The 24,634-nt window shown below is 40.7% G+C and overlaps 4 protein-coding genes and 1 long non-coding RNA gene across 12 annotated transcripts in view; 2 read left to right on the plus strand and 3 right to left on the minus strand.

Moving 5' to 3' along the window:
• Nucleotides 1–3,316, minus strand: part of tdrd12 (tudor domain containing 12) — a 22,789-nt gene extending 19,473 nt beyond the window's left edge. For 3 of the 4 annotated variants that reach the window (XM_044193323.1, XM_044193326.1, XM_044193324.1), the window contains exons 1-4: nt 2,881–3,198; nt 932–1,096; nt 689–825; nt 254–373 (exon numbers count right to left, since the gene is read on the minus strand). In XM_044193323.1, coding sequence (XP_044049258.1) covers nt 254–373; nt 689–825; nt 932–1,096; nt 2,881–2,904 — 446 coding nt within the window. In that variant the 5' untranslated portion in view covers nt 2,905–3,198. The other variant, XM_044193322.1, reaches the window with a different exon arrangement.
• Nucleotides 2,375–10,209, plus strand: LOC122874865. 2 transcript variants are annotated; one of them, XR_006377700.1, is made up of 3 exons: nt 2,375–2,497; nt 3,588–3,717; nt 8,647–10,209. It is a non-coding gene; the product is annotated as an uncharacterized LOC122874865 (long non-coding RNA). The 2 variants fall into 2 exon arrangements; XR_006377701.1 differs by lacking the exons at nt 2,375–2,497; nt 8,647–10,209 and adding an exon at nt 3,232–3,327 and having other exon boundaries at nt 3,588–3,921.
• On the minus strand, nt 5,627–12,024 carry LOC122874863 (uncharacterized abhydrolase domain-containing protein DDB_G0269086-like). 3 transcript variants are annotated; one of them, XM_044193334.1, is made up of 2 exons: nt 11,689–12,024; nt 5,627–7,785 (listed from the first exon to the last, which is right to left on the minus strand). In XM_044193334.1, the coding sequence occupies exon 2, from the start codon at nt 7,264–7,266 to the stop codon at nt 6,076–6,078; it is 1,191 nt and encodes a 396-aa protein (XP_044049269.1). In that variant the 5' UTR covers nt 7,267–7,785; nt 11,689–12,024; the 3' UTR covers nt 5,627–6,075. The 3 variants fall into 3 exon arrangements, with proteins under 3 accessions (XP_044049269.1, XP_044049271.1, XP_044049270.1); XM_044193336.1 differs by lacking the exon at nt 11,689–12,024 and having other exon boundaries at nt 5,627–7,228; nt 7,574–8,222; XM_044193335.1 differs by lacking the exon at nt 11,689–12,024 and having other exon boundaries at nt 5,627–7,283; nt 7,574–8,222.
• Nucleotides 11,104–17,642, plus strand: faap24 (FA core complex associated protein 24). Of its 2 annotated transcripts, none has more exons than XM_044193337.1 (4): nt 11,104–11,392; nt 12,568–12,710; nt 12,798–12,953; nt 16,349–17,642. In XM_044193337.1, the coding sequence occupies exons 1-4, from the start codon at nt 11,290–11,292 to the stop codon at nt 16,598–16,600; spliced, it is 654 nt and encodes a 217-aa protein (XP_044049272.1). In that variant the 5' UTR covers nt 11,104–11,289; the 3' UTR covers nt 16,601–17,642. The 2 variants fall into 2 exon arrangements, with proteins under 2 accessions (XP_044049272.1, XP_044049273.1); XM_044193338.1 differs by lacking the exon at nt 11,104–11,392 and adding an exon at nt 11,433–11,522.
• Nucleotides 16,911–22,758, minus strand: LOC122874861 (E3 ubiquitin-protein ligase TRIM21-like). Its single transcript, XM_044193332.1, has 2 exons — nt 19,476–22,758; nt 16,911–19,244 (listed from the first exon to the last, which is right to left on the minus strand). Exon 2 carries the CDS (start codon nt 19,069–19,071, stop codon nt 17,803–17,805), a length of 1,269 nt encoding a protein of 422 aa, XP_044049267.1. The 5' UTR covers nt 19,072–19,244; nt 19,476–22,758; the 3' UTR covers nt 16,911–17,802.
• Between the last annotated feature and the right edge of the window lie 1,876 nt (nt 22,759–24,634).

The following is a 24,634-nucleotide window of genomic DNA, read 5'->3' on the forward strand; positions in this document are numbered from 1 at the left end:
AGAGGAAAAGAATAAAACATCTAGCTGCAAGTGAATTTAATTTCACAGTACAAATACCTGTAATCTTCACAGACATAAAGTGGGTTAAGGAGACAACGATCTGAAAAGCAGTGATGGATGTCTGCTTCAGAGCAACTAAACTACTTCAGATTTGACATTTTTACAGACTGTAGATAGTCAATGGCCTAAATAGTGTGTATCGCACTTCACAAATCCATCAGCAGTTCAGCGGTAAGCAGTGAGCTTGTCTTACATGAGCTCTGCCTTCTCCTCATAGAGAGACACACGCAGGGTTGTTGGTTTGATTCCCGCCAGGTGGAACCTCCTCACCCAGAAGGGCAGCTGGAGGAAGTTCTGCACAGCGACTCGGATCCTTGTCAGACCAAGACGAGAACACAGAAGTTAAAACTTAAAACAGCACAGACGCACAATCACAGACACACACCTCTCAGGTCTGCAAACTCTTAGACATGATCTTTGTTTTATTGCCTTCAGGCCTAAAATGACAGTGTCTTAATTTCTTGCCCCAACTAAAATTAAGATTTTTTGATCAATACTGCTTGAGACCAATAAGCTGTTAAAATATGCAATCAAATGTCTTCTGATCAAAGCAGTCTTGTATTTGGACTAATTTAGTGAAACGCCAGTGGTCCAGTATTGAGGAGGACTGGTACTGTTCTGGTCTTACTGATCTGAGGGGACAATGAGTTGTTCTCCGTGGTCGACCAGCAGGCAGCGAGCCTGGCAGGACACCGAGTCCACAATGATCGACTCCACCACAGCCCGACACCACGACTTCATCACTGACCAGTACACCACACACACCTGAGAGGAAATACAGTAACACACACATCCAATCCACCTCCAGTCCAATTAAAGGTGTCACAACACGGCGTCCCGGACAGAGTGTAGACTGTAGGTGTTGCGTTACCTGTCCCTCCTCTAACAACGTGGGCTTCAGCTTGCGCAGGTCCTGAGTGACGTCATGGTAGAAGAGGTTCATCTGAGCCAGCAGATTGTTGTACTGTTCTTTGGTCTCTGCATCACCGCCGTGACCCCGAACAACCCGACCCCAGAGGCAGGACGGGTTCTCGACCTGCAACGGCCAGAAGAAATATTTCAAAGAGGCAGATTTACAGATATACACTCTCAGTTCACATGACTTCCAGTCCTATAATCCTTGTTTTGTTCCCAACCTTTCATAGTAATTAATGTAAAATGGAAAGCCTTATCACACATGGGTCCACATACGCTGTTTGGAGCATCAACATACTGTAGCGTAAATGTGCAAATTGTGTAAATTTCACTTTTTCTACTGCTGAATAAAGATGTAATCGAGACAATGACCCAAAATAGGAAAGGAACTTTTCTTTGACCAAAAAAAATCCAAAACATATTGAATTTACAAGAAGATGAAACTCTTCACACTTGAGGCAGAAATCAGAACCTCATTTTCTACTGACTGTCTAATCAATTAATGGACTAATCGTTTCAGCACTTCTAACAGTATCTTCATGTAGAGGACCAATCGGCTCATTGACTGCGTTAAAGACGATCCAATGGAGACTTTGGCTAATACATTAAATTAAGACACTTTAATACCCTGCCTGCAATTCCTACCACTGGCTGTAACATTACTAATACAACAAGTATTAGTATTAGTATCTCCAGCATCAACAGAGATTCACATGGCATGACAAATCTTTAGAATATACTGATGGAAATGGCAACATCACATTATTTCAATTTAAAAACTGCATTTATGATCTAAGACTGACACTAGATTAATGGAGCTTTTGCTCTTAGTAAGAACAACAAAGCTTGGTTTATTAATGAAAAGAAACAGCCACAACTACAGTTAGTGGTGGAAAGTAACTAAGTACATTTACTCAATTACTGTACTACAATTTTTACTTGTACTTAACAGTATTTCCATTTTCTTTATACTTCTATTCCACTACAATTCAGAGGCAAATATTATACTTTTTACTCCACTACATTTATTTGATAACTTAAGTTACTAGTTACTTTTGAGCTTTAGATTAATACTACAAAATATAAATCAACAAATAAATCATTATATCACTAAGACTTTATTGATCACAAGCTACCCAGCAGTTTATAAAGTAATAAATGTAATAGAATATATATAAATAAATAAAAAATTAGCCTCACATTTACCAGCTGCAATATTAAAGTAATGTACACATTAATGCATCAATAATCATAATCCAGTAACACAATACACATTCTTTGACATTCTGCTTTTGGTACTTTGTACATATTTTGATGCCAATACTTTTGTATTTTTACTTTCTGAATGCAGGACTTTCTGCACATTTCTGCACTGTGGCGTTGCTACTCTTACTTATGTGAAAGATCTGAGTACTTCTTCCACCAGGGACTACAGTCACATTAAAAGTCACAGCTGGCTAATCCAGACCCACATCTGACAGATTTGACAGGACACATTTAACATTACTGGGGATTTTTCCAGGTATGACTTGTTAACTCTCATTTTTACTCTTTTTGTTCGGTTGTTTTTGCTTTACAGACAGGTGGATTTTTATAATTACATTTGAAACATGTCTTTAAGGAAATTGCACAAGCAAAATTGCAACCTAAAAGTCTAACTTTTAAAGGTTTTTTTTTTTTTTAATACAATATAAACAGTTTTAAAATCGACATGATTTGCCTCAAGAAAACACACAAACCAAAAACATGATGAAAACCCCGCAAAACCGTATGATTTATCCGCTTTTATCCAACGTTTTCCTGCATCACTCCGCTGGCTGGCAGCATTCACGTGAATTGGAGCATCAACAGTTACCGTTAGCGTTAGCTAACGTTAGTTTTTAAGTTACCGAAAAGCTCACTTACTTTCAAAATTGATATCTTCAGCATCGTGCGTGGGTTCGTCAATCCACACCAAAGTCTTAAAAACACACACTGCAAGAAAACGTTAAATGATTTTGCTGAAAGCCTAAAAGCGTAACGTTAGCTAGCTAGACTGAAGCCGACATTTTGCACCTGACTCGGCGCCTAACGCTAGCTAACGTTAGCATTAGCTCACCGGCGTTACACTAAGTTGGCTTAAAAACTAAAAATGCGCCTGGAGGAAGCGGAATTTGACAGGTGTTTATTTATACAATAATTTGTATTCATTCTGTTTGATTTGCATCTAATTTAACCTGTAAAACGCACCTGTTTCCGAGCTTCTGAACGGGAACAGTCGGTGTAAAAAGACAAAAAAAGGGGAGGAGTAACGTTACGTCATTCTGATTGTGACCGTTAGAGGTCACTATGGAGACGCCGGTTACCTCCCAGGTGAGACCGTTAGTCTTTTTTTAATCAGGGATGGAAAGAGTACTAGAATATTTTACTCAAGTAAAACTAACATTACTTGTGTAAAAAAAATACTCAGATAAAAAGTAGGTCAGTTTAAATGTACTGTGAGTAAACAAAGTTAAATTAAAAAAGGGGGGGTATATGATGATGATAATGTTATATGATATAAGTATTCAATTAAAGAACACATTTAGGCTACAAAATAAAGCGTATTTACATGTCAACATATAATGTTACAGACTCGTGGAACAAAGTCATGGCCTCAGCATCCCCAGGTGTGAACCGCACCACGGGGCTCTGACTTCCTGTCCAAACCAACAATCAGGGATGATCAAAAACAGCAGGACGCTCTCACACACCTGTCTGAAGGTAGAGGCTCCTCAGTGAACGTAGGAGTTACTGCTGGAGGATCCACCATGAGCTTTTTAGCATTTAGCATGTTAGCCAGACCCAGCATACACCTGTTTGCTGCCCAACATGGTGGGTTTGTTTGATTTGGGTCACTTAGCGTGCTCACCTGGTGGTACATCAAGTCAGTGATTAATAAAGGTACATGCAGTGGTGGCAGAAGTACTCAGAGCCTTTATTTAAGTAAAATAGCCTACCACACTGTGAAAATACTCTATTACAAGTAAAAGTCCTGCAGTGAAAATGTTGCTGCAGTGAAAGTGTGTGAGTCTAATCAGGAAATGTCCTTAAAGCATTAAAGCAGTGCAGCGTCCCTGTGGCTGCTGTGCTGTTATATATTCTATCATCAGGTTATTATTCCTCGTGCATTAATGTAAAGCAGGATGTTGCTGCTGCAGCTGGAGCTCATGTTGAACCGGTTTGTATCGGACTGCAGCTGATGATGCTTTTCATTCTGGATCCATCTGCTGATTCTTTTCTCCATCGATCGATCGATCGATCGTTCGTTTGTAAAACTTGTGAAAACAGTGAGAAATGACGACCCAGAGCCCAAAGCGACGCCTTCACCGTGTCGTCGTGTCCGACCGACAGTCCAAAGCTCGACGTTATTAACAAACATTACAGTTATTACAGTCATTCAGAGGAAAAGCAGCAGATCTGCACATCTGAGAAGCTGCAGCCAGGAAGTGATTTTATATGAAAAATTACTTAAACGTTCACAGTAGTTGCAATTAATTTTCACTAATCAACTAATTATTTCAGCTCTACTTGTCTGTACTGTTGGGTAGTTTAATTCTTAACAAAGCATCACATTTTATAAGCTCCTAATGTGTTTTGTGTGCAAAATCTTATTTGAAAAGTAACTAACTGAAGTCATCACATGTAGTGGAGTAAAAAGTACAGTATTTCCTCTGAACTGCAGCGGAGTCGAAGTATAAACAGCATGAAATGGAAATAGTCAAGTAAAGTACCTCAAATTTGTACTCAAGTACAGTACATGAGTAAATCGACTTAGTTGTATTCCACCACTGGTAACCTTTTTTAACTATGCCGAGGTACAATAATGCCAACCCATAACCCATAATGAAGTCATCCTTCATTTTATTGCATTGTAGTGGTTGGTGGCTCTGTAACGGATGCAGCTTAAAATGTAGCAAAGTACAACACTTGTGATAAAAAATACATAAGCACAAGTACAAATACTCCAAGTACACAAAAAACAACTTTCTTACGGTAACGAGAGTAAATGTAATTCGTTACTTCCACCCCTGTGCTCCGTTTCTATCAGATTAAAGCCAACAATCCTAACAAAAATAATAACAATGAAGGTAAACATATTGTCTGATTTGAATGTCATTTTTATTGTAGTTTTCTTAAGGCTTATTGTTAACAATGCATATCAGTACTCATAAACATGTTGAGGTGTGAACATTTTCATTAAAAAGACATAAAAGGAAATATGGGGATCGCCTTGGCAACCGAATAGTTACTGCACATGCTGCATAACCACAACGTCGTTGGTTCAATTCCAGCCGGTGACCTTTGACCCCCCGCCCCCGTTTCCTGTCTGATTCTTCACTCAAGCTGTCAAAAAAAGGTGAAAAATGCCCCCAAAAAATCATCTAAAACAGAAAGGGAGATAAATTGTATAAAATATGATTGGTTACCTTTTTATAGACCACTTTAATCAAACTAGGAACTGATGCAATTGTTTTTATTTATCTATATATTGGTTGTTTAGTAAAAGTTGGGATTTTTTCATTTGTTTTTGACATCCACACACATATAAGAAAATAAATAAATATCAAATGAAAAATATAAAAATCTCAAACTAAAGATATTAACTTTATCTTTTTTATTTATTTTTTGTATTTTATTATATTTTTGTGTACATATATTTGTTTTCTTAAAAACACAATAAAAACAGTGTTTAAAGCTTTAGAGCTGCAATACGTGAGTGACTAATATTTGAAAACCACGTCAGATGAACCTTATAGTTCCACGGTTACGAAGTGAGTCAAATTTAATATAAAAAGGGCAGGTTCATTTTCATTTCTGAGTTAGATTGTTAAGAGAAAGTGAACAAAGAAAGGAACATTTTTATAAACAAAAGCGTCTAAATGATGAAAGCACACATGCATTTATGAATGTACAATATAACGACACTGTGGATCACACTGTGTTTATATTGTGTATCCTGTCGTTCGAGTTATAATGTACTTCCCCAGATAATAAAACTCTACAGAAGCTACATTGTTTCAGGTCATATTTTTTTTATTTCAGAAAGGAGTGAAGTTGAACTCAACATCCATCCATCCTCTAAGAGAGGGCTGATCGGTGCTGGTGTGCAGCTCTTCTCCTCCCTCTGTTTCTGAAACAAAGAGAAAAGCTCTTCCTGTTGCAGCAGTAAGTCCTCGCCCTGGCAGACGACCTCCTTCTACACCGCTCAATTCTCTTTCGGAGAGCCTCCACGATGCCGACGGCCTCCAGTTCGTAGTTCTCTGCCTGGATCCTCAAAGCCATTTCTTTATCCAGCATCTGAGTGAGCTCCACGATGTCTCCGACAAGAGCATCCTGCTTCTTTTCCTCCTTTTGCAGCCTGTCAGCGAGCATCTGGCTTCCAGCTGAAACCTCTTCTGTGAGCGTTCGGGCCTCCTCCAATCTTTGGAAAAGGGCCTCCAGTTTGCTCTGCTCTGCCTCCGCCCTCAGTTTCTTCTCTTTCTGGAGCTGTCGGTCGAACTCTTTACAAACGGACACCTCCATCTCAAAGTCCTTGAAGTTTTCAGCCTCCGCCTGGTTCCTCAGGTCCTGTTCTTTCTGGAGCTTTTGCTGCAGCTCCAGGATCTCATGAGCAAGCTGATCCTGTTTGGTTTTCTCAGATTTGAGCTCGGCTGAAAGCAGCCAGCTCTCAGCTGAACGCTCCTCTAAGACCCTCTGCATGTCTTCCAGTTTGTGGAAAAGAGTCTCAGCGATCTCCACAGCCTCCAGTTTTTCTGCCTCCACCTGCATCCTCAAGTGTTTTTCTGTCTTGAGCTGCTGGTTGAGATCTTCCAGCTCCTGTTTGGCCGCAGTGAGCTCCGTGACAAGCATCTGCTTTTCAGCTGAATGCTTCCTTTTCGCCTCCTCGAGTTGTTGCTCCACTGTGAAGGGGCTGGCCACCATCTCACGGCTCATCTCGTGGTTGTTGCTGGCTTCAGCTCCCTGGAGCTCGTTCTTCAGCTCCTCAATTTCCAGGAGCATGGCCTCTCGGTCCTTCGTCTCAGCTGAGATCAGAGCTTCGTACTCGTGTTTCAGCTCCTGGTTCTCCAGCTGAAGGGCCTCCATGTCTCTGGAAAGGACCCTGATCTCACTCTGATAGATGTTACAGAGGTCCATGTGCAAATGTTTGGCTCTCAGTTTCTCCATCTCTGATGTGTTGAACTGGGTCAGTAAAAACGCTGCTGTCTGATAACACACTGTGATGAATGTCTGCCTGTAAAGAAGTGTGACAACCGAACAGGATGTTTGCATCTTCCTCCTGTTGGATTCTAGAACATTACGTCATAACACATGAGAACATACAGTAGCAAAAGATATGACAGCTAGATCGAACGTTGTCAGCTAGCTTAAGTTAACTGAGCGTTATATGCTACTGTATGTGTAATCCTTCTTCTGTACTTTGTGTTATAACGTCCCTGTTTGTAACCATTCTTTATTGAAGTTAGCTAAGTGAGGCTAACTTATACAGCTATGGTTAGGTGGCTGTCACGTTCAACCAAAGGAATAATGTTTTATTAGAGATTTACATTCAACGTGGTAAACACTGGTTCAAGCTTACCATCAATAATGGGGTGCCGCAGGGGTCTATTCTCGGTCCATTTGTAATGGAGGGAAGGTATGGATATCAATTTGGCTGAGTAACCCCTTCAGATATTACTCCGGTTAGAGAGTATGGCGGACACCTAAAGCACCCATGTTGAGTATAAATAACTCAGGTCGAGGCGGTTAACATCTTTTACTGATGGTGGAATGCGTAGTGCTACCAGTTGTCTGCAATAAACAGAAATTACAAACAAAGAAACAAATGTAAATGTACTTAGTTACTTTCAGCATTCAGATATTTTTACACACTCCGATAGAGTAGGTGGCGGTATGCGGCATTAACACACAGAAGAAGAAGAATAAGAAGAAGAAGAAGAAAAGAAGAAGAAGAATCATCAAGTTTACATGTAAAGCAGTGGGAAGAAGAGAGAAAAGGAAGGGGGTTATACAACATTATTCAAAGAAAAGTAGGTGCGATGAGGAAAACGGGGAGACAGGATTAAATAATACATTATGTAAACTAGGAAAACATAATACAGGAAGATGTACATTCTGTGATCAAGAAGAAACTGTACAACATGTTATGTTACGTTTTTTCGACAAAGTCTAAGGAGCTGGTTGTGGATCTACGAAGGGCCAAGGCACCAGTGACCCCGGTTTCCATCCAGGGGGTCAGTGTGGACATGGTAGAGGACTACAAGTACCTGGGAGTACACATAGACAATAAACTGGACTGGGCTAAGAACACTCAAGCTCTGTACAGGAAGGGCCAGAGCCGCCTCTATTTTCCGTGACAGTGAGCTGCTGTAACAAAAGAGTTTCCCCTCGGGGATCAATAAAGTATTTCTGATCTGATCTGATTCTGATCAGATTTACTGCCACTTTTACTTAAGTAAAAGATCTGAGTACGTCTTAACTAATCAGGTGGAACAGTTTACGTACGAATCATCAGAATTAAAATTAAAAGTACTTAATCAAACTTTAAAGTCATTTGAGTATAAATAGAAGTTTGCAGGCCTAATCATGGTTGTGGTTTGGTGCCTGAGCAACGTTGGCTGTTTTTCTCTGTGTTTTCTTTCTCACGCACAGTTCGTACGAGGCTTCAGAGGTGCTTCGCGATCATGACCTCCTCGATGTGATCGGTGTAAACCTCGTCATCCCGACGTTCTTGGGGCCAAACGGACAGTTCAATCAAGACGATGTAACACCCACACAACACGTCGGCCACTTGGAAATCCACATAGAGAGGGCGATCAGTCGCATCAAAGAGTACCGTATCTTTGATGACGTTGTTCCCTCAGCACTTTGTGGTTCAGTCAACCAGCTGTGGACGGTCTGTGCTCTGCTGACAAACTTTCAAGGACCTCTGCTTTAATTCTGTGGACGATATTAGACCCACGCGGATATATCTATAACTGGTCGGAGACCCCGGGGTGGACCCAGAACACGCTGGAGAGATTATCTAGTGCCTCATCTGGTTTGGAAACACCTCTCGATCCCCCAGGAGGAGCTGGAAAACGTTGCTGGGGAGAGGGACGTCTGGACCACCTTGTTTAGTCTGTTGCCACCGCGACCCGGCCCCCCGATAAGAGGCAGAAAATGGATGGATGGATATATCGATATCCGCGTATGTTTCAGCTGATTACTAACAGGAAACTGAAGTGCAGAAATGCCAAAGAGACAATCTCCATTGCATAGTTTGTCCACTAGAGAGCACAGATTGTTTATACACTGTAAAATGTCAAACTCAGTGCATAACCTTGTCACAGTTCTTTAATAACCGAAATTAAGGATCCTTATCAGAAATGCTTGTTCATGTTCTGCGTTTAGGTAAAACAAATTTACATGTTGGCTGATATATTATCAGGTGATTTTAAACTCTTAAATATTATATTGATAGGGAATCTGTCTATTGGTCGGCTCTAATGCAGATAACCAAACAGTGAGTCTGTCATTACAAATGCACATACGGCTCGCAACTAACTATTATTTTCATTATCGATTAATCTTCTGATTATTTTCTCGATTAGTCGTTTTGTCCTCCAAATGTCACAAAATCGTGAAAAATGAATCTCCCCATAGACCAAAATGATGTCTTGTTTTTTTTTTTTTCTGACCGACAGTCCGAAACCCAAAGATATTGAGTTTACAATGATATAAAGCAGCAATAAGAAGCATACCCTCATATTCATGAAGCGGGAGCCAGAGAAAGTCTGGCAAATGACTGAAATGATTCATCAAATGTCAAAATAGTTGACGGTTAATTTTCTGACAATCGGCTATTTGTTGCAGCTCTAAATGCATGTTTTCTGGCCAAGCATAGTTAAAAACCACAGAGCTTTTAATTTACGATCTAGCGTAGATCCCAGCATTTGCACAGAGAACAAATATATCAGGTTGAAATGTTGGGAATGCACAAGAAATCCAGAATATTTCTATATAGCTTCAATGAAGTGTTGGAAAAAACCATGATACAGAATATATAGTGTACGTGTGATACTGTCATACAGTGTGGACATATGTTGCTTTCTAACTTTAGAGTAGCATAATGACAAGTTTAAAGACTAAGGCTGTTGTTGTTTTATATTTTTCTTATTGTCACCAAAGGCTAATGGATACACACACAACGCTGTTAGCCGGATCAATTCATTGTTGGTTTGGATCTTTTCATGGGATTTGTTCACGATAGGCCACTAAACTGGACATTGAGCATTACATCTCCGCCATAATTAATAATAATTGTGCAATATTCTGTGTACTACTCCCGTGCAATATTAGTTTTCCCTTGTTAGTTTTTCTTATTTATTGTTACTGATACTATATACCTCAATTACTCTCGACAGTACATGCACCTCTGCTTATTACTATTATTTATTACATAATTAGTTACATTGTATTTTATACTGTACTTTCATCATCAACCAGTAAACCCACTTGGTACTCGACACTTTACTTGGTTTATCTTATACTTATACCGACATGATACTTAATTTATTTCTGACCAGTTTTATAGTGTTTATAGTGTATCATATCGTTTTCTAGTACTTTCTCCTGTGTGCACTGACGTAAAGACGAGCTACTGTAACAAAGAGTTTCCCTTCGGGGATCAATAAAGTATTTCTGATTCTGATTCTGATTCTGATAGAATATTAAGAGCGTTATTCATTAAAGGGAAAATCAGGTTGTGATGTAAAGTCACATAATAGAAGATCAGGTTCTCCATTCTTGTTTTGATATGTTGTCAAATTTAAAATGTACGTTTTTTTTATTGATTACATGACTCTCGGTCAATGTAAATACATAATCCTGTTTACTAAATAAGCCGTTGAGCCACATTGTCTTAATGCCTACTTTTTAAATATAAAAACTATGCAAACATGTGCATAAGTAAATAAAGTACAGTAAAGTAGTATAGTAACTAAAGCTGTAAAGTATTATGAGGTTGGTTGTGCGTTAAATGTGTGACAAAGTCGTGAGACAGGTCAGTGTGTGTATGTGCGCTTTCCCTGTTATCCTACAGGGGGCGACAGAGAGGCTTCTGCTCCTCACCGACACCAATTTACTGAAGACGAAGAAGAGATTTGGCCGTTTTGGAGGCAACAAAATAAAACGTAGTGTTTTGAAGTCGGTTGCATGGATACAGTTATATTTCTACGTACGCTATTCCGATAAGGTTTAATAAATTTGTGTTTAACCACATTAAGACGGTGATACGCTTCTCTGTTTAGCTGCATGGAGACCAAAGCGGCTGTTCTGCTGAATGCGGTTCCTCCTTACGGACATGTTATTGCCAGCGAGAAATGGAGAAACTCGTCCCTCATTCAAAGCTTAAAGGGTAATTAATTGCTTTATTAAAACATCCCAATGGCAACCTTTCAACATGTAACGTCGGCTGACGTCTGTGCCGTTATTCTTTACACGGAGACATCAAACTTGTGCCAAACGCCATTCAAAAATAACGATGTGTAAGTTGGTTTCTCTTAAATGCAGACAAACACGCCTTATAGAATATGACAGTACACCCTGTCTGTTTTAAATACTACCACTCTTCAATTCGGCTCGCATGCCATCGATTTAAAATGCCTAAATGTAGCTAAACCACAACTTCTGCAATACCTGCACGCCACTCACCTGCGCTGTCAGCAGGGCATCCAGCTACTGACTGTTTACAGAAAGAAAGCGTTGCTAAGAGGATGCTGTCAGTGCCGAAATGAAGAGTTCCTGCTACAGCGTCAGACGAACCACCTAAGAACACATTTAATGTTTGATATTATCGTGTTTTCGTGATTAGAGTAGCGTTTAATACGTTTTTGAGTGGAGTTCTGCGTGAAAGGCAAACGCCCACTAAAACCTGCATTCACATTTATTGGATACAGTGACATTTGAACACCGCAGTTTTACAGTAAAGTTATAAGTAATGTATATCTCGTGTATCTGTTGTCTTGTGGGAATTTTCTTCTTTTCAACACACAATTAAATTTCATGACTCTCAGTAGTCAGTCTATTGACGGGAAATTATTCAACAGCTATTTTGATAATCCACTAATCGTCATTCTTTAAGCAAAAATGCCTAAAATTCACTGCTTCTCAAATCAGAATATTTACTGGTTTTCTTAGTCTTATATGATATTAAACAAAACACTTTTAGAGTTCGGACCTTGGGCATGGCAAAACATAAAATGACATTTTATGGACCAAAGGATTAATAATTATAACAATATAATTGTTAGATTAGCCAATTGTAAAAATAATAATTAGTTCCTATTAGTAACCTTTTGTTACATGTGTGTAGTTGGCCAGACTGAGCTAAGGTTCATAATTAACATTTAAGTTTGATGTAGTACCTCATATATTTCTTGGTTGCACCATGTACTTTACATTATGTAATGTGTGCTTTATGTAGCTTCTTCTTTGTAATATCTTTTGTCTTTCTGTGCTCACAAAGTCTGTCAAGATTAGGATGTAATGTAAATAAAATGCACCCATAAACAAGCTCTGCTTCTGCTGTAGGTGGAGGTGTGAAAATCCTCTTTGAGAGTGAGCTCGGTGTGGCAGATTTCCACCTGCCCAACAAAATCAGCATCCTCTACGTGTCCGAGTGCGACATCATAGCAGGAAACAGCTACAAGAGGAAACTGGTTCGCTACAGAAATGTGAGTTAAATGAACAAAGCAGTTTTGCTAAAAGCTTATCTGTGCCGTTGTGTCTTATATGAACTTTGTGTCCGTCCTGTTTTAAAGACCAGCAGTAGTTTCCAGGAGCTGGTGCTGGTGGAGAACACCAGACTCAGTGCGCAGTACTTCTCCGCAGTGCAGAAGTTTGTGGTGTTTGACCTCGGCCTGACTCTACTGCCGGTCAGCGGGCAGACTGAAGCCTCACAGCTCATCACTCAGATCGTAAGTAGAAAGAAAAAAAACGATAGACCTGCAATAAATACCAGTTTGATTTGTTGATACTGTCAAATGTGTTGATTCAACCCATTTTTTTTTTTGTTATTAAGAAAATGTCCTGTCATCTGTGTTTCAGTCAGTGTCCCCTGTTCCTCTTTGCTAAAGCAGGTTTTTGTCTGCACGTTTATCCTCACTATTTTTGAATGTTTCCCTCTTTCCACTTAACATAAACGTCCAGTATTCACGATTAAGGATTTGTTCAGACTGATGACGCAGCCCTCTCATTCATTTCAATGAGACCTCTGTCTTAGCAGGGGTCCTGACGACTCCTTTATTTTTTTATTCAATTTTTGGTGCAATGCAATGCAAGGTGCCACGTTGGCCAATCAAATACATGCAACCGGACATTCCTGGTAGATTACTTTGAACGGTGAGATTCTACTGTTCACCTGGCCATTGTGGAGACAGAAGATCAAATTAATCCTGATAACTTTCCAGAGTTTAAAATCCTGTCTCATTATAGTATTATAGACTGCTGTTGAGTGTGGTGGTGTCACTCACACTGGACTTGTCTTTCATCTTCTTACCTTTACCTGTAGCAACACAATTAATGTTTAATGCAGTGCTTCTTTCAGTCTGAACTAAATCTGCGGTCATCTGCAGCAACCTGTACACTATTAACTTTACACCAAACCCTCAACCCGTCAGATACAGGCCCAGGATCAGTGTGACATGCAGGTTGCTCTGTGAAAAATGCTCCGCGGACCAGCAGTTAATCTACTGACACGTGTCAGTAGGCGTGTTTGCCTGCCGCCTAAAGTAAGGTGAACCCGGTGTTAGTGCTGAGCTAATAGCAGGCATCCACTGCCACCAGGTATCACATCAGAGCAGCAGACTGGATCGACCAGTGGGAAGCCACTGAGCGTTCACATCCTTGTTCTTGCTGCTGAGAGGAAAATAAAGAGAGCGTAGGTGTCACAGCCTGCAGGTGGAGAGTTGACAATGATAACCCATTCATGTGTGGTTTTTTTTAGTATAAGAGAGTCAAACACAAAAGGGGTAAAACTAAGCTGCCTTGTTTAAAGGTTCTGTATATGAGATTCTGAACATTAATATAGCAGCAAACAACTTCTCGCTATGTAGTGGAGTAATGGCGTCCTGAGCAGAGAACGACGTCACCCTCCCTCTGCCTGTCTTGTTGTCGGAGCCTCTCTGCGCTTTGTTTATACAGCTGAACCGGTCATGCGTGCATGTGAGTCCCTCCTGTTAAACTATCCGCCTGTGAGGTGAGCGATATGACAGCTGTTTATTTACTCATCCGACAGGGTGAATTAAGGGTTTATTTGGAACAGTGGGAAGACTAACAAAGACGATTTTGTGGAGTTTTATTTTGTTTCTGTCCATTTTGAATGAAGTGTGTTTAACGATGATCTGCGAGGTAAAATAATTGGGGGTTTGAACTTTGGAGTTAATCACTTTAAAAACCAGAGAATATTGTCTCCATAAAATATGATCCAGTTTCATCAAAATCAGTGAAAAAAGGTGTGCTTTTGTGCAGTAATCAGTGAGGCCTGGCCCTCAGAAACACTCCGCTCCGGCAGCATCTATCGTTTTTCCAACCTAATTCTTGTCTCATTTGTGGTCTGATGAACAGTTAATTCATCAATTTCAGGTTAAAAACAACAGCACATTTGTTCTGTGCAAACGGAAATGATGTACGTGTTTATTTGCATATAGAGCAGCGAAATGAGATCCGATCACAAGTGGTCACTCGAGGCGCATGTGGAGACGCATTCTAATGCCAGGTGTGAACCGACGTACTTGCAGCTGGCCACTTGTGATCGGATCACCCAAGATGCATGTTAATGCCAAGTGTAAACAGCCTCTCATGTTCACCATCTTAGTTTAGCGTGTTAGCATGCTAACATTTGCTAATTAGCACTAAACACAAAGTATAGCTGAGCCTGAGGTTGATGGGAACGTCATCAGTTCTGCAGGTATTTGGTTATAAACCAAAGTGTCGGACACGTTAACATGTCGAACCTGATGGTGGCGCCAGATGAAAAGTCAGAGGATCACCAACGTTATTACAGTTCATCCTGAGGGGAACATGAATGTCTGAACCACATTTCATCACAAATCATCCAATAGTTGTTAAGATAAAAGTGTCAACCCGCTGATGGCGCTAGAGGAAAAGTCAGGGGATCACCGAAGTCAGTAGGATTCATCCTCTGGGAACCATGAATATCTGTGCAAACATCTGTGTTTACTGTTCATGTTTTGTGGTTAATTGTCATGATGCAACAGCTAATTAGCAGACCCAATTTAGGAGCCTGGTTTTGCAGGCAGTTTGTATCACTCATGGCCAGTGGGAAGCCACTGAGAGTTCACATCCTTGTTCTTGCTGCTGAGAGGAAAATAAAGAGAGCGTAGGTGTCACAGCCTGCAGGTGGAGAGTTGACAATGATAACCCATTCATGTGTGTTTTTTTTAGTATAAGAGAGTCAAACACAAAAGGGGTAAAACTAAGCTGCCTTGTTTAATATAGCAGCAAACAACTTCTCGCTATGTAGTGGAGTAATGGCGTCCTGAGCAGAGAACGACGTCACCCTCCCTCTGCCTGTCTTGTTGTCGGAGCCTCTCTGCGCTTTGTTTATACAGCTGAACCAGTCGTTCGTGCATGTGAGTCCCTCCTGTGAAACTATCCGCCTGTGAGGTGAGCGATATGACAGCTGTTTATTTACTCATCCGACAGGGTGAATTAAGGGTTTATTTGGAACAGTGGAAAGACTAACAAAGACGGTTTTGTTGAGTTTTATTTTGTTTCTGTCCATTTTGAATGAAGTGTGTTTAACGATGATCTGCGAGGTAAAATAATTGGGTTGTTTTTTTTCAATGGAGTCTCGTGGCGAGCAAGAGCGATATAACCGCTGTTTCTGGTTAAACAAAAAGGATCTTACTGTTTAACAAAAAGGTCTATTTCTGTAGGCATCTTTTCCATAATGTTGTCATGTTGCGTTTTTGAGGCTACTTTGACGGGCGCGTTTGTCCCCAAGGATTATGTTGCAGCCATTGCAGTCCGTTCTGTGGCTGCCAGCTGAGGCGTAGAGCCAAAATATTTTGGTGAATTAAGGGTTTATTTTCGACCAAACCAGAGTTGGTGATTGTTGGAACAGTGGAAAGACTAACAAAGACGGTTTTGGTGAGTTTTATTTTGTTTCTATCCAGTTTGAATGAAGTGTGTTTTACTATGATCTGTGAGGTAAAATTACTGTTAGGTACTGTGATGGTGGTGCTCTAGTGCGACATTTAGTGGCAGTGAAAGTCGCATACAGCTCCTTTAAAGCTCTTGTAGCAGTAAGATTTGTTGTCTGATGCTGATTTTCCAACCTGCTCTCCAGGTTCATGGGGAGGGGAGAGAGAACCCCTTCAAGAGGAGGAGTTCGTCTCGGCTGTTGGACCCGCTGGTCCTGGCTCTGGTCCAGCAGGTCCCTGGGGTCGGCAGGGTCAAAGCTCTGGTCCTGCTGCAGCACTTCTCCAGCATCCAGCAGCTCTGCAACGCCGTCCCTGCCGAACTGGAGCCCATCGTGGGTCAGGCTGCAGCTCAGCAAATCCACAGCTTCTTCCACAAAGCCACTGCTGCTGGATCCTGAAGGCTTGACTCTGGGTCTTTATCTAACAAGGAAGGTTTGGATTTAATGATAGTGCAGATACTCTTGGGCTCACACGGACACTAACTCTTTATTTGAAAGATTGCAATGCTAAGAAATCTAACTTTGCAGTGTTTCTACTAGTGTACAAACTTTAAGAAACAATATTTGTTTACTGTTCACTTGAGGCAGCCACGTTCACTTTCATCACCTTATGAAACTCGGAAAACATGACCGGCTTTGAGACTTGAAATTTGACGTGTGTGTATGAAAGAGTATGTTACGAAGTCAACAGATAATATGTGAATAAAACTACAATACATGAGCATCTTTATTTGTGGATGATGTCCATATGTATGTGTGATTAAACAGAAAGCAGTGATGGAGCAGTCAGTGGTTTGTCTATTTGTAGACTGATACATGTGGTCAGACAGTTTTTAAAGCACTTTAGGCAACAGTGAAATTAAGGATTGAAAAGAAATAGTACAGTTTTCTATGACATGTAGATGTCAAAAACTGACAATCAACACCCAACTATATAATGGCAAGATGCAGAAAAGGTTAAATACTACATGTCCTTATGAGAAATATTGTTTTTTCTGTTGGAATTGTTTCATGCTGTCAGGTACAACATGTGTTGTTTGCAATTCCAGTCTCTTATTATTGCCCTTGTCTTGTAATGGAAGTTCTTTAGTTTGTTTGAAATACAAAAACCTACTCGAGTCCCAAACTAGTGTTGCAACCAGTTTGTATCACTCATTGCCTGCATAACTGACATTTTTCTGCCATTATTTAGTTTTAGTACTGCTTAAATGTTCACATTTTGACATGTGTGATCATTAGTCAACATTATACTGTTTGTTTATTGCTGTTTAGTTGATGGTTTAATGTTAGTCCCAGTTTGTGCCTCGTGTATTGTGGTTACATTCATGTCACAGAGCTAAGTAGTCAGTAGCCAGTAGTCAGTAATTTGTGCCAGTATGTAAAACTTTTTGATCAATGATCAGACAATAAAAAGTTTTGAATTTGGCACCCAGACATTTAAGGAACGTGCAAATGCTTCTTATGTCTGAGTCTATTGTTTTCTGATGCAGTTATTAGAATAAATTAGACCACATTAGATAATATCAATCAGAGCGGTATAATTGGTGTGTTGTAGTAGTAAGTAGCAATGTAGCACATAAAAGAAAAATATTTACATGCATTTACATACAGTAGATGATCAGAGGGGCAGAGTTTTCACCACTATAGTTAAGACTGGGACAGAAGAATGGGTAGAGTTTCTCAGTGAAGGAGCAGCCAGTAAAGGAGTAGATCAGAGCTGCAGCATCAACGTCATAAAAGGAGACCAGACCCTCCTCATAATCCACAAACACCCCCACTGTCTCAGGCTGAGACTTCAGAGAGAGTTGGAGTGCAGGGCCAGCAAAAGCTTCATATTCATTTCCATTCCTCAAATATATTGTCCAGTAACCATCCTGAGGACTCGCTATGATTTGTCCCTTCCTGTTGACCGACTCTCTGACCACTCCTAAATCCCATTCAGTCTTCCCTTTAACCTGAACCTCGTAATAAAATCTTCCTGAAGAGAAACTCTGCTTTGCTAAGACAATAGCACAAGTATCAAATCTCTCTGGGTTGTCTGGGAGATGCTTCTCTACATCACCGTGTTTAACTTGTTTTCCATCATCAGACAGGATCAGATAGGGATGTGCTGTATCAGGATCGAGTGTCACATCCACTGCGTACTGCTGGACCCTCTTCAGCTCAGCCTCAAACAGCTTCTTCATCTGTTTACTGAGCGTCTCCTCCAGCTGATTCACAGCTCTCACCACAGTCCCCTCATATGAAGGTGGACGGACGCTGACTTCTGTCCGGTCCTTGGTGGGTGGAGCAGCGTTCAGGGACGGGAGGCTTTGGAGGAGGTGGAGGTGGTCTTCAGAGCGTGAGAGCTGCTCCAGCTCAGAGCTTCTCTTCTTCAGCTCAGAGATTTCCTGTTCCAGCTCTTGGATGAAGCCTTCAGCCTGTTTCTCTGTCTTTCTCTGCTTCTCTCTGATCGTGTTGATGAGCTCGGCCTGGCTTCTCTCAACAGACTCCTTCAGAGCGGTGAAGACCTGAACACCACCTGCTATCTCTCTGTCTGCATCTTCCTTACTGAGCTCCACTGAGCGTTTGATCTCCTGAATCTTCAGTCGTCTCTTCTGGATCAGCTGCTGAGTTTCAGCCTCTGTCTTCCCCAGTTCGGCCTTCTTATCTTCATATTCTTCTTTCAGAGGAAAAACATTATGTATATTGTGGTATAAAATCATCCAGAGCAAGAAGACAACCAGACACACCAGGCAGGACTTCAGGGCCTTCAGTTTGGTTCCAGTGTAGAAGAAGTCACAGGGAACTTCTCCTGGTTTGGCAACGTGTTGCTCTGAGCTGCTGCTGCTGGATTTCTGTTGAGCGGACTGTCTGAACTGAGCAGCCATCTCAGAGATGAAGGTATATATATATATATAATATTCCAGTGTTCAGTGATGCAGGTTTGACAGAAGTTGTGTCCACGTGGTATGGCAACTGGATCAGTGAACACATGCAGACTGATGGAGCACAGAAACTGATTTTCAGTCAGCAGACAGCTGGCTGCAAATATATCTACACTCTGAAGATGAAAGTGACAGTGTTAAAAAGAAAAACTTTAATTACAAAATTCTTGATTATCATAAAAAATGTCCAGCTAGGTTAACTGGAACATCAGGAAGTCATTTTGAATTATTTTGCTATTTTACACTTAAGCAAAACATTAATTTGAAAGCATAAAATAAAAACAATAGAACGTCCGATCTGAGTAGAGCTGAAGTTTTGTGTTGATGTTGTTTGTAGCTGTACTCACCAGTGTTTGGCAGAGACGTGTTGTTGAAAAAGGCCTGATTAGGCAAGCTTAATTTTTATTTCAAGACAGACAGAGAGACTTGTCTCGACTGCAGGTCTGCTGTCACTCAGATTAATGTTGTTTGTTTCATTTGAAGAATATGACTGTCAAGTTATTCCGGTGTTGCTCCGCCTCATTCTGCTCTGCCGGTGAGGTTCTGCCTTTCAGGTTTGACCCGATTAGTGATGTTCTTTTGGCACATGGTGAATTTAATCTGGAGCAAAGCACTGAAGGCTTGTAAGGGCGCTCTGTGGTTACTGGAGACTTTTCACTGAGTTTAATGATATCATGCTCTGACAGTCAAACAACAAAACAAAACATGCAAGAACATACTGTATCTATGGCTCAGTGGGCTACAACGCTCCCTTTACAGTCTATCTTCAAGCCCACAACAATCCCAACATCAATTCAATGTTAACTTTTTAACCTTTTCACATGACATGTAACCTACAGAACTAGTTGCCACAATGAATACAATTATTATTTGGGGTTCTTGTAGCTTTAGTGTTGTTGTTGACAAAAAACTCGAACAGATTTCACACAGAAGGCTGAAATGAATAAACCTGTTTTAAGTGCAGCACATCTGCTTTCAGACACAGTTAAAATGTAGAAAAACACACAGGAATGGTTTAACAGAAAATCTAAATATAAAAAGTCACTTACATCTGTGCAGTCCTTGTGTGCCCAGGCTTTACAGGACCAGCACTGGAGTGAGACCTCCCTTGACTTGGAGTAGCTCTCCAGGCACACAATGTAGAATTCATCTTCATCAGAGGAGTCCTGAATTATCTGCTTTTTGCTGGGTTTGTGGTTTTGTTTTGTTTTTTTGTCACTGAAAATTTTTTTTCTCTTAGCTTTGGACCTGCTTTTCTCAGTCTCCAGTTATTTTTTCATGGGAGTATCTGTAAGGACAGCGGTTTCACTTATTTTCCTCCCTTTTGAGGTCTGCTATCTTGGTCCAGCTTTTGGATGTGGACGGATGGACCCAGGTGAAAAGGTCCGACATGTTCTCACTTCCGACTCGTGAAATATGGCAGCTTGGTCAGTGGCCCTACACTTCAAACTAAGACGCTCTACGTACCTTTCTTGCCTCAGTTTTGCATGGTTAGGGCTCCGCGGTCAAGTTAGCAATAATAATAATAATCTGCAACATTTGGTTGGACTTTGAAAATAAAACGTGGTTAACGTTGTGAAAGGGTCACAGTTTGGTTAGGTTTATATAGGCACCAAAGCTACTTGGTTATGTTAGAAAAAGATCATGGTTTGGGTTCAAATAAGTACGTTAGTTACATAAGTTAAATTACAAAACTTAAATTACGAACAGCGGTCTCCTGGGTGAACGTCCTGTGTTTGACCCATCCAACCACCTTGACCTCCTCCTGACATGGACTTGGATCTTGCTCTTTATACTAGTCTGTGAGTAGGGATGATACGAAGTCTCTGTCACTGAAAATATCTCTATTAAAAGGCCAAATTCCAATGCGAACCCTGCCTGAATATTTGATGGTGATGCATCCAGGGAAAGGTCACTCCTCACAATGCTTGGCAGATCAGAAATGGTCATTGTGACTCCTGGATCAGCTTTCATCCAGCTGTCACAGCAGTTGTTGATGAGCCTCTTCAGTGGCCCATATACACTGCGATCTAAGGGTCGCAGCTTTTGAGAACAGTGTGGGGGGGAATGAGAGGAGGATGATCCCTTGGCTCCTGCAAAAATCAATCCCCTCTACAGAAAGGTGGGAGGAATGACTGTCCAGATTTAGCAGCACTTTTGACTCCAGTGAGGACTTGGTACGAGTCTGGAAGTGCTTGAGGAAGACCAAAAAGTCTTGCTCTTGCATCTACCCAGACCCATTTGCTGTACCAATACAGCTAGGATGGCCATTGTTGGTAAGGAAAGGCTGGAACTTTTTGCGGTGGAATATGAGAAATGGTGGGATGGAATTCCCCTTTGGCATTTACAGCACATACAAGTGTGATGAGAGGACCCTGTTCTGCAGACGTCACTGCCCCACAATTTTTTGAGGATTTTGGACAGTGGTGATTACTGTCTCGTCCATATTCCAGATGTCTTGTGTAGCAAATTTGTGTTTGGTCAGGACAGCAGACAGGTTGTCAAAAGTTTGTTCACTGTGTCAATACTTCTCTACATTGATAATTGTTGTATTGAAGCTTGTAGCCAATGAGAGGCTGGTAGCCTGAGGGCTTTGCAAAGGGTAGGGTGCCTTTTCAAAGAAGCTGTGAACCAGTCAGCTACCAGCCATGCCTTTCTCTGCCCAGGTTTCAGGTTAGTTGCAGTTATAGGTGTGGTGGAAACTCATATTTATTTACATATGTGTTTTATGTTCATTGTAATATCATTATAATAGCACCTTTGTTCATGTGCAATGATATTCTTGGTTTTGTGTGATACAGCATATGATGACCGTGCACCTTGAAACAGAGCACTGTGCCTTAGAGACGTGTTTGATGAAGATAAACAGTTTTGAAGCTGACATTACAAAGGTTTAGACCCATCAAGCAAGCCTTGGGATGACAAGTCTAGACAGAAATCCAGTGTTTGTGCTCTTAACTTGAATGTGACACACAGAACAAGGCTTTCCATGCCGTGACATCAAAATAGATAATCAGAAGATCAAGAGGTGTGCGTTCAGGATCTGCTGTAATTGGTGCGTGAGCTTACAACCCTCTATGACAAGATGCACAAATACTGAACTGTATGCTTGTGTGATTTCAGTCAACCCCGATTCAGTTCTTTATTGATTTCAATACAGGTCTTTCAAAACCTCTGATGACTTTGCCTCTGAACTCTTGATTTCTACCAAATAGGTCTTTGCTAAATCATAGGCAAACTTCCATACCTAAAATGAATAAATTCTTTTGAATTAGTTGAATACATAATAAATATACATACAGCCTACCATTTAATAAGTAGCCTACCTCCTTTGGGCTCAACCCATAGTACAGATCAGCTGCCTGCATCAGGCAGTTTCTCAGAAGGGTTTCCTGTTCTGCAGAGAAAACCCTCTTGGGGGTGCAGTACCCTGCACTCCAGCCTCTGCCTCTTCTTGTGAAAATGGTAAAGGGTCACATGGCAAATGCCATATGATTTGGCCACTCCCCTGACTGATTTGCCCTGTTTTATTTAATCTGAAGGCCTCTCCAGCAATGGAAGTGGGACTCCCCTGTCTTCCTCTTTCTGATATTTGGTATGCTGTAAGCACACACATTTCCACTGACTGTCAGCATGCAACTGATTATCATTAACTTACCATGAAGTTAATGTTTAATAATGATACCATGAATGAATAAAGAGAAGTGGATACAGCGTCGGTGGTGGGAACCCGTTCATTTCTATGAAAGTTCACTGAAGACTCCACCCTCTGCTAACTTGAATGGGGATAAAATTATTGAATCGTGCGGCTCTTCTAGACTTTCCAAATGTTTCGGACCAAATGGCTCAAATTCATTTTGTGGGGGTTGAGACGCTCAAAAAAGTGTATCCACTGTTTTACAGGCGCTTCTTTCACAATGTAAGTCTATGGAAAGAAGTATTTTTGGGGCCCTTGTGCATCACATGACGGACCCAGAAGTTGTAATTACACGGTTTGGCCACTATGTCAAATTGGCTTCAAAGCACTGCGCACTTCCTGGGGGCTTGGGCTGAACGCGCCCCTGGTCTCCCCATGGATGTATAAGGTCTCCCCTAGCCTCTAGCAGCCAGTTTCCAATTTCTAGATAATTTTATTGAAAAGCCTTTATGTGTGCATATTTTGACCAGATATCTGCATAAGTATGTACTATTTTACACAACAGAGTCACAGCACTGTCCACCATACAATTCTCCGGGTTATCCACAAAAAAAACAATAGCTAGACCAAGATGTATCAGTAGTCTCTCTCAATGCTGCCATCTTGTGGCCAAAGTTAGAAACAGCGGTTGAAAGTCTGGCAGCCTCCATTTAAACTACAGAACACATCTCTTACCAACAAAATCAATGTTACACTTCAAAGTCATTAACAAATCATGAACATATGTCTTAATATTCAAAACTGACTCAGCTTTTTTAACCCTTAGTGGAAAATTATATTTTCAGTTTACACACACACTAACAGTCTGTATTTTTTTCTCACTCCCTTGGGTCAATGTAAGAAAAACAAATATATTCTGGTTAAAAGTAAAAGTAGTTATTGTGAAGTTTCCCTTTCACAGTGGAAAATGATGCTAATGTTGTAGCTGTTTCAGGCTGCCTTAGATCTGAGTACTTTTTTATACTACTGAGAAAGTTAAATGCATCATGTTGTCGTATTGGGGGTCATGTCATCAGATGAGATGATGGATTACATGATGTCCCTCTATGGGTTTAGAATATTTTTTATTATGTAAAAAATGCACCAACAAATACCTAAAACGAATTTGTTGTTTCAAATTAAAAGATTACGCGACAACAGTGATATGAGTTTATTTCCCGTTGAATGTAAAATGTGAATCTGCAAAGTAAACAGCAAATAGACAGCTGTTAGACAGATGTAGTGGAGTAAAAAGTACAATATTTCCCCCTTAGATGTAGTGGTGGAAAAGTAAAAAGCTTCCAAAAATGGAAATCCTCCAGTAAAGTATGGCAGCCTGATCTTTTGTATGTAAGTAAATGTACTTTGTTACTTCCTGCCTCAGCCAATGTGCCATTGTGACTGTAACCATGTCAGTATGTATCTGTTCCAAACAGTCTGTGATCCATCACAGCAACTAATCCCTCTGCACTTCACTGCTGTTCTCCAAAGTGCTGAGCAGCTTTTCTCTGTCTGAAAGATTTCTCTCAGATTACATTAGAAGGAGGGAAATCAGAGTTTTGAACTGAGATGGAGAATCCTTCTGATTGGGCCACAGCAGTAGATTAATGGGCTTCTCTGCGAGTCTCCCTCATTATAAGTAGTTGAAGTATAATACTTTTTAACTTAAAGTCTACTTAAGTGAAAGCAAAGTTTCTGATTTTAGAATGAGCTCAAAAACTACAAAACACACAAAAAAGATATTAGATAGAGTACTTGTACCAATTAGACCCAGATTTCATTGTGCTCCTGCATTCATGTGATCTGCTTCAGCATCAGACTGTGTAGTTA

This window comes from Siniperca chuatsi, linkage group LG4 (assembly GCF_020085105.1).
Source record: "Siniperca chuatsi isolate FFG_IHB_CAS linkage group LG4, ASM2008510v1, whole genome shotgun sequence".
Classification (NCBI taxonomy): Eukaryota; Metazoa; Chordata; class Actinopteri; order Centrarchiformes; family Sinipercidae; genus Siniperca; species Siniperca chuatsi.

What these genes read in the sequence shown, in the direction of transcription:
- LOC122874863 (XM_044193334.1), bottom strand. Translation starts at nt 7,266, where the DNA reads ATGCAAACATCCTGTTCGGTTGTCACACTTCTTTACAGGCAGACATTC.
- faap24 (XM_044193337.1), top strand. Translation starts at nt 11,290, where the DNA reads ATGGAGACCAAAGCGGCTGTTCTGCTGAATGCGGTTCCTCCTTACGGA. An exon ending in CCTCATTCAAAGCTTAAAGG is followed by an intron (nt 11,393 to 12,567) that starts GTAATTAATTGC and finishes CTTCTGCTGTAG; the next exon opens with GTGGAGGTGTGAAAATCCTC. An exon ending in AACTGGTTCGCTACAGAAAT is followed by an intron (nt 12,711 to 12,797) that starts GTGAGTTAAATG and finishes CCTGTTTTAAAG; the next exon opens with ACCAGCAGTAGTTTCCAGGA.
- LOC122874861 (XM_044193332.1), bottom strand. Translation starts at nt 19,071, where the DNA reads ATGGCTGCTCAGTTCAGACAGTCCGCTCAACAGAAATCCAGCAGCAGC.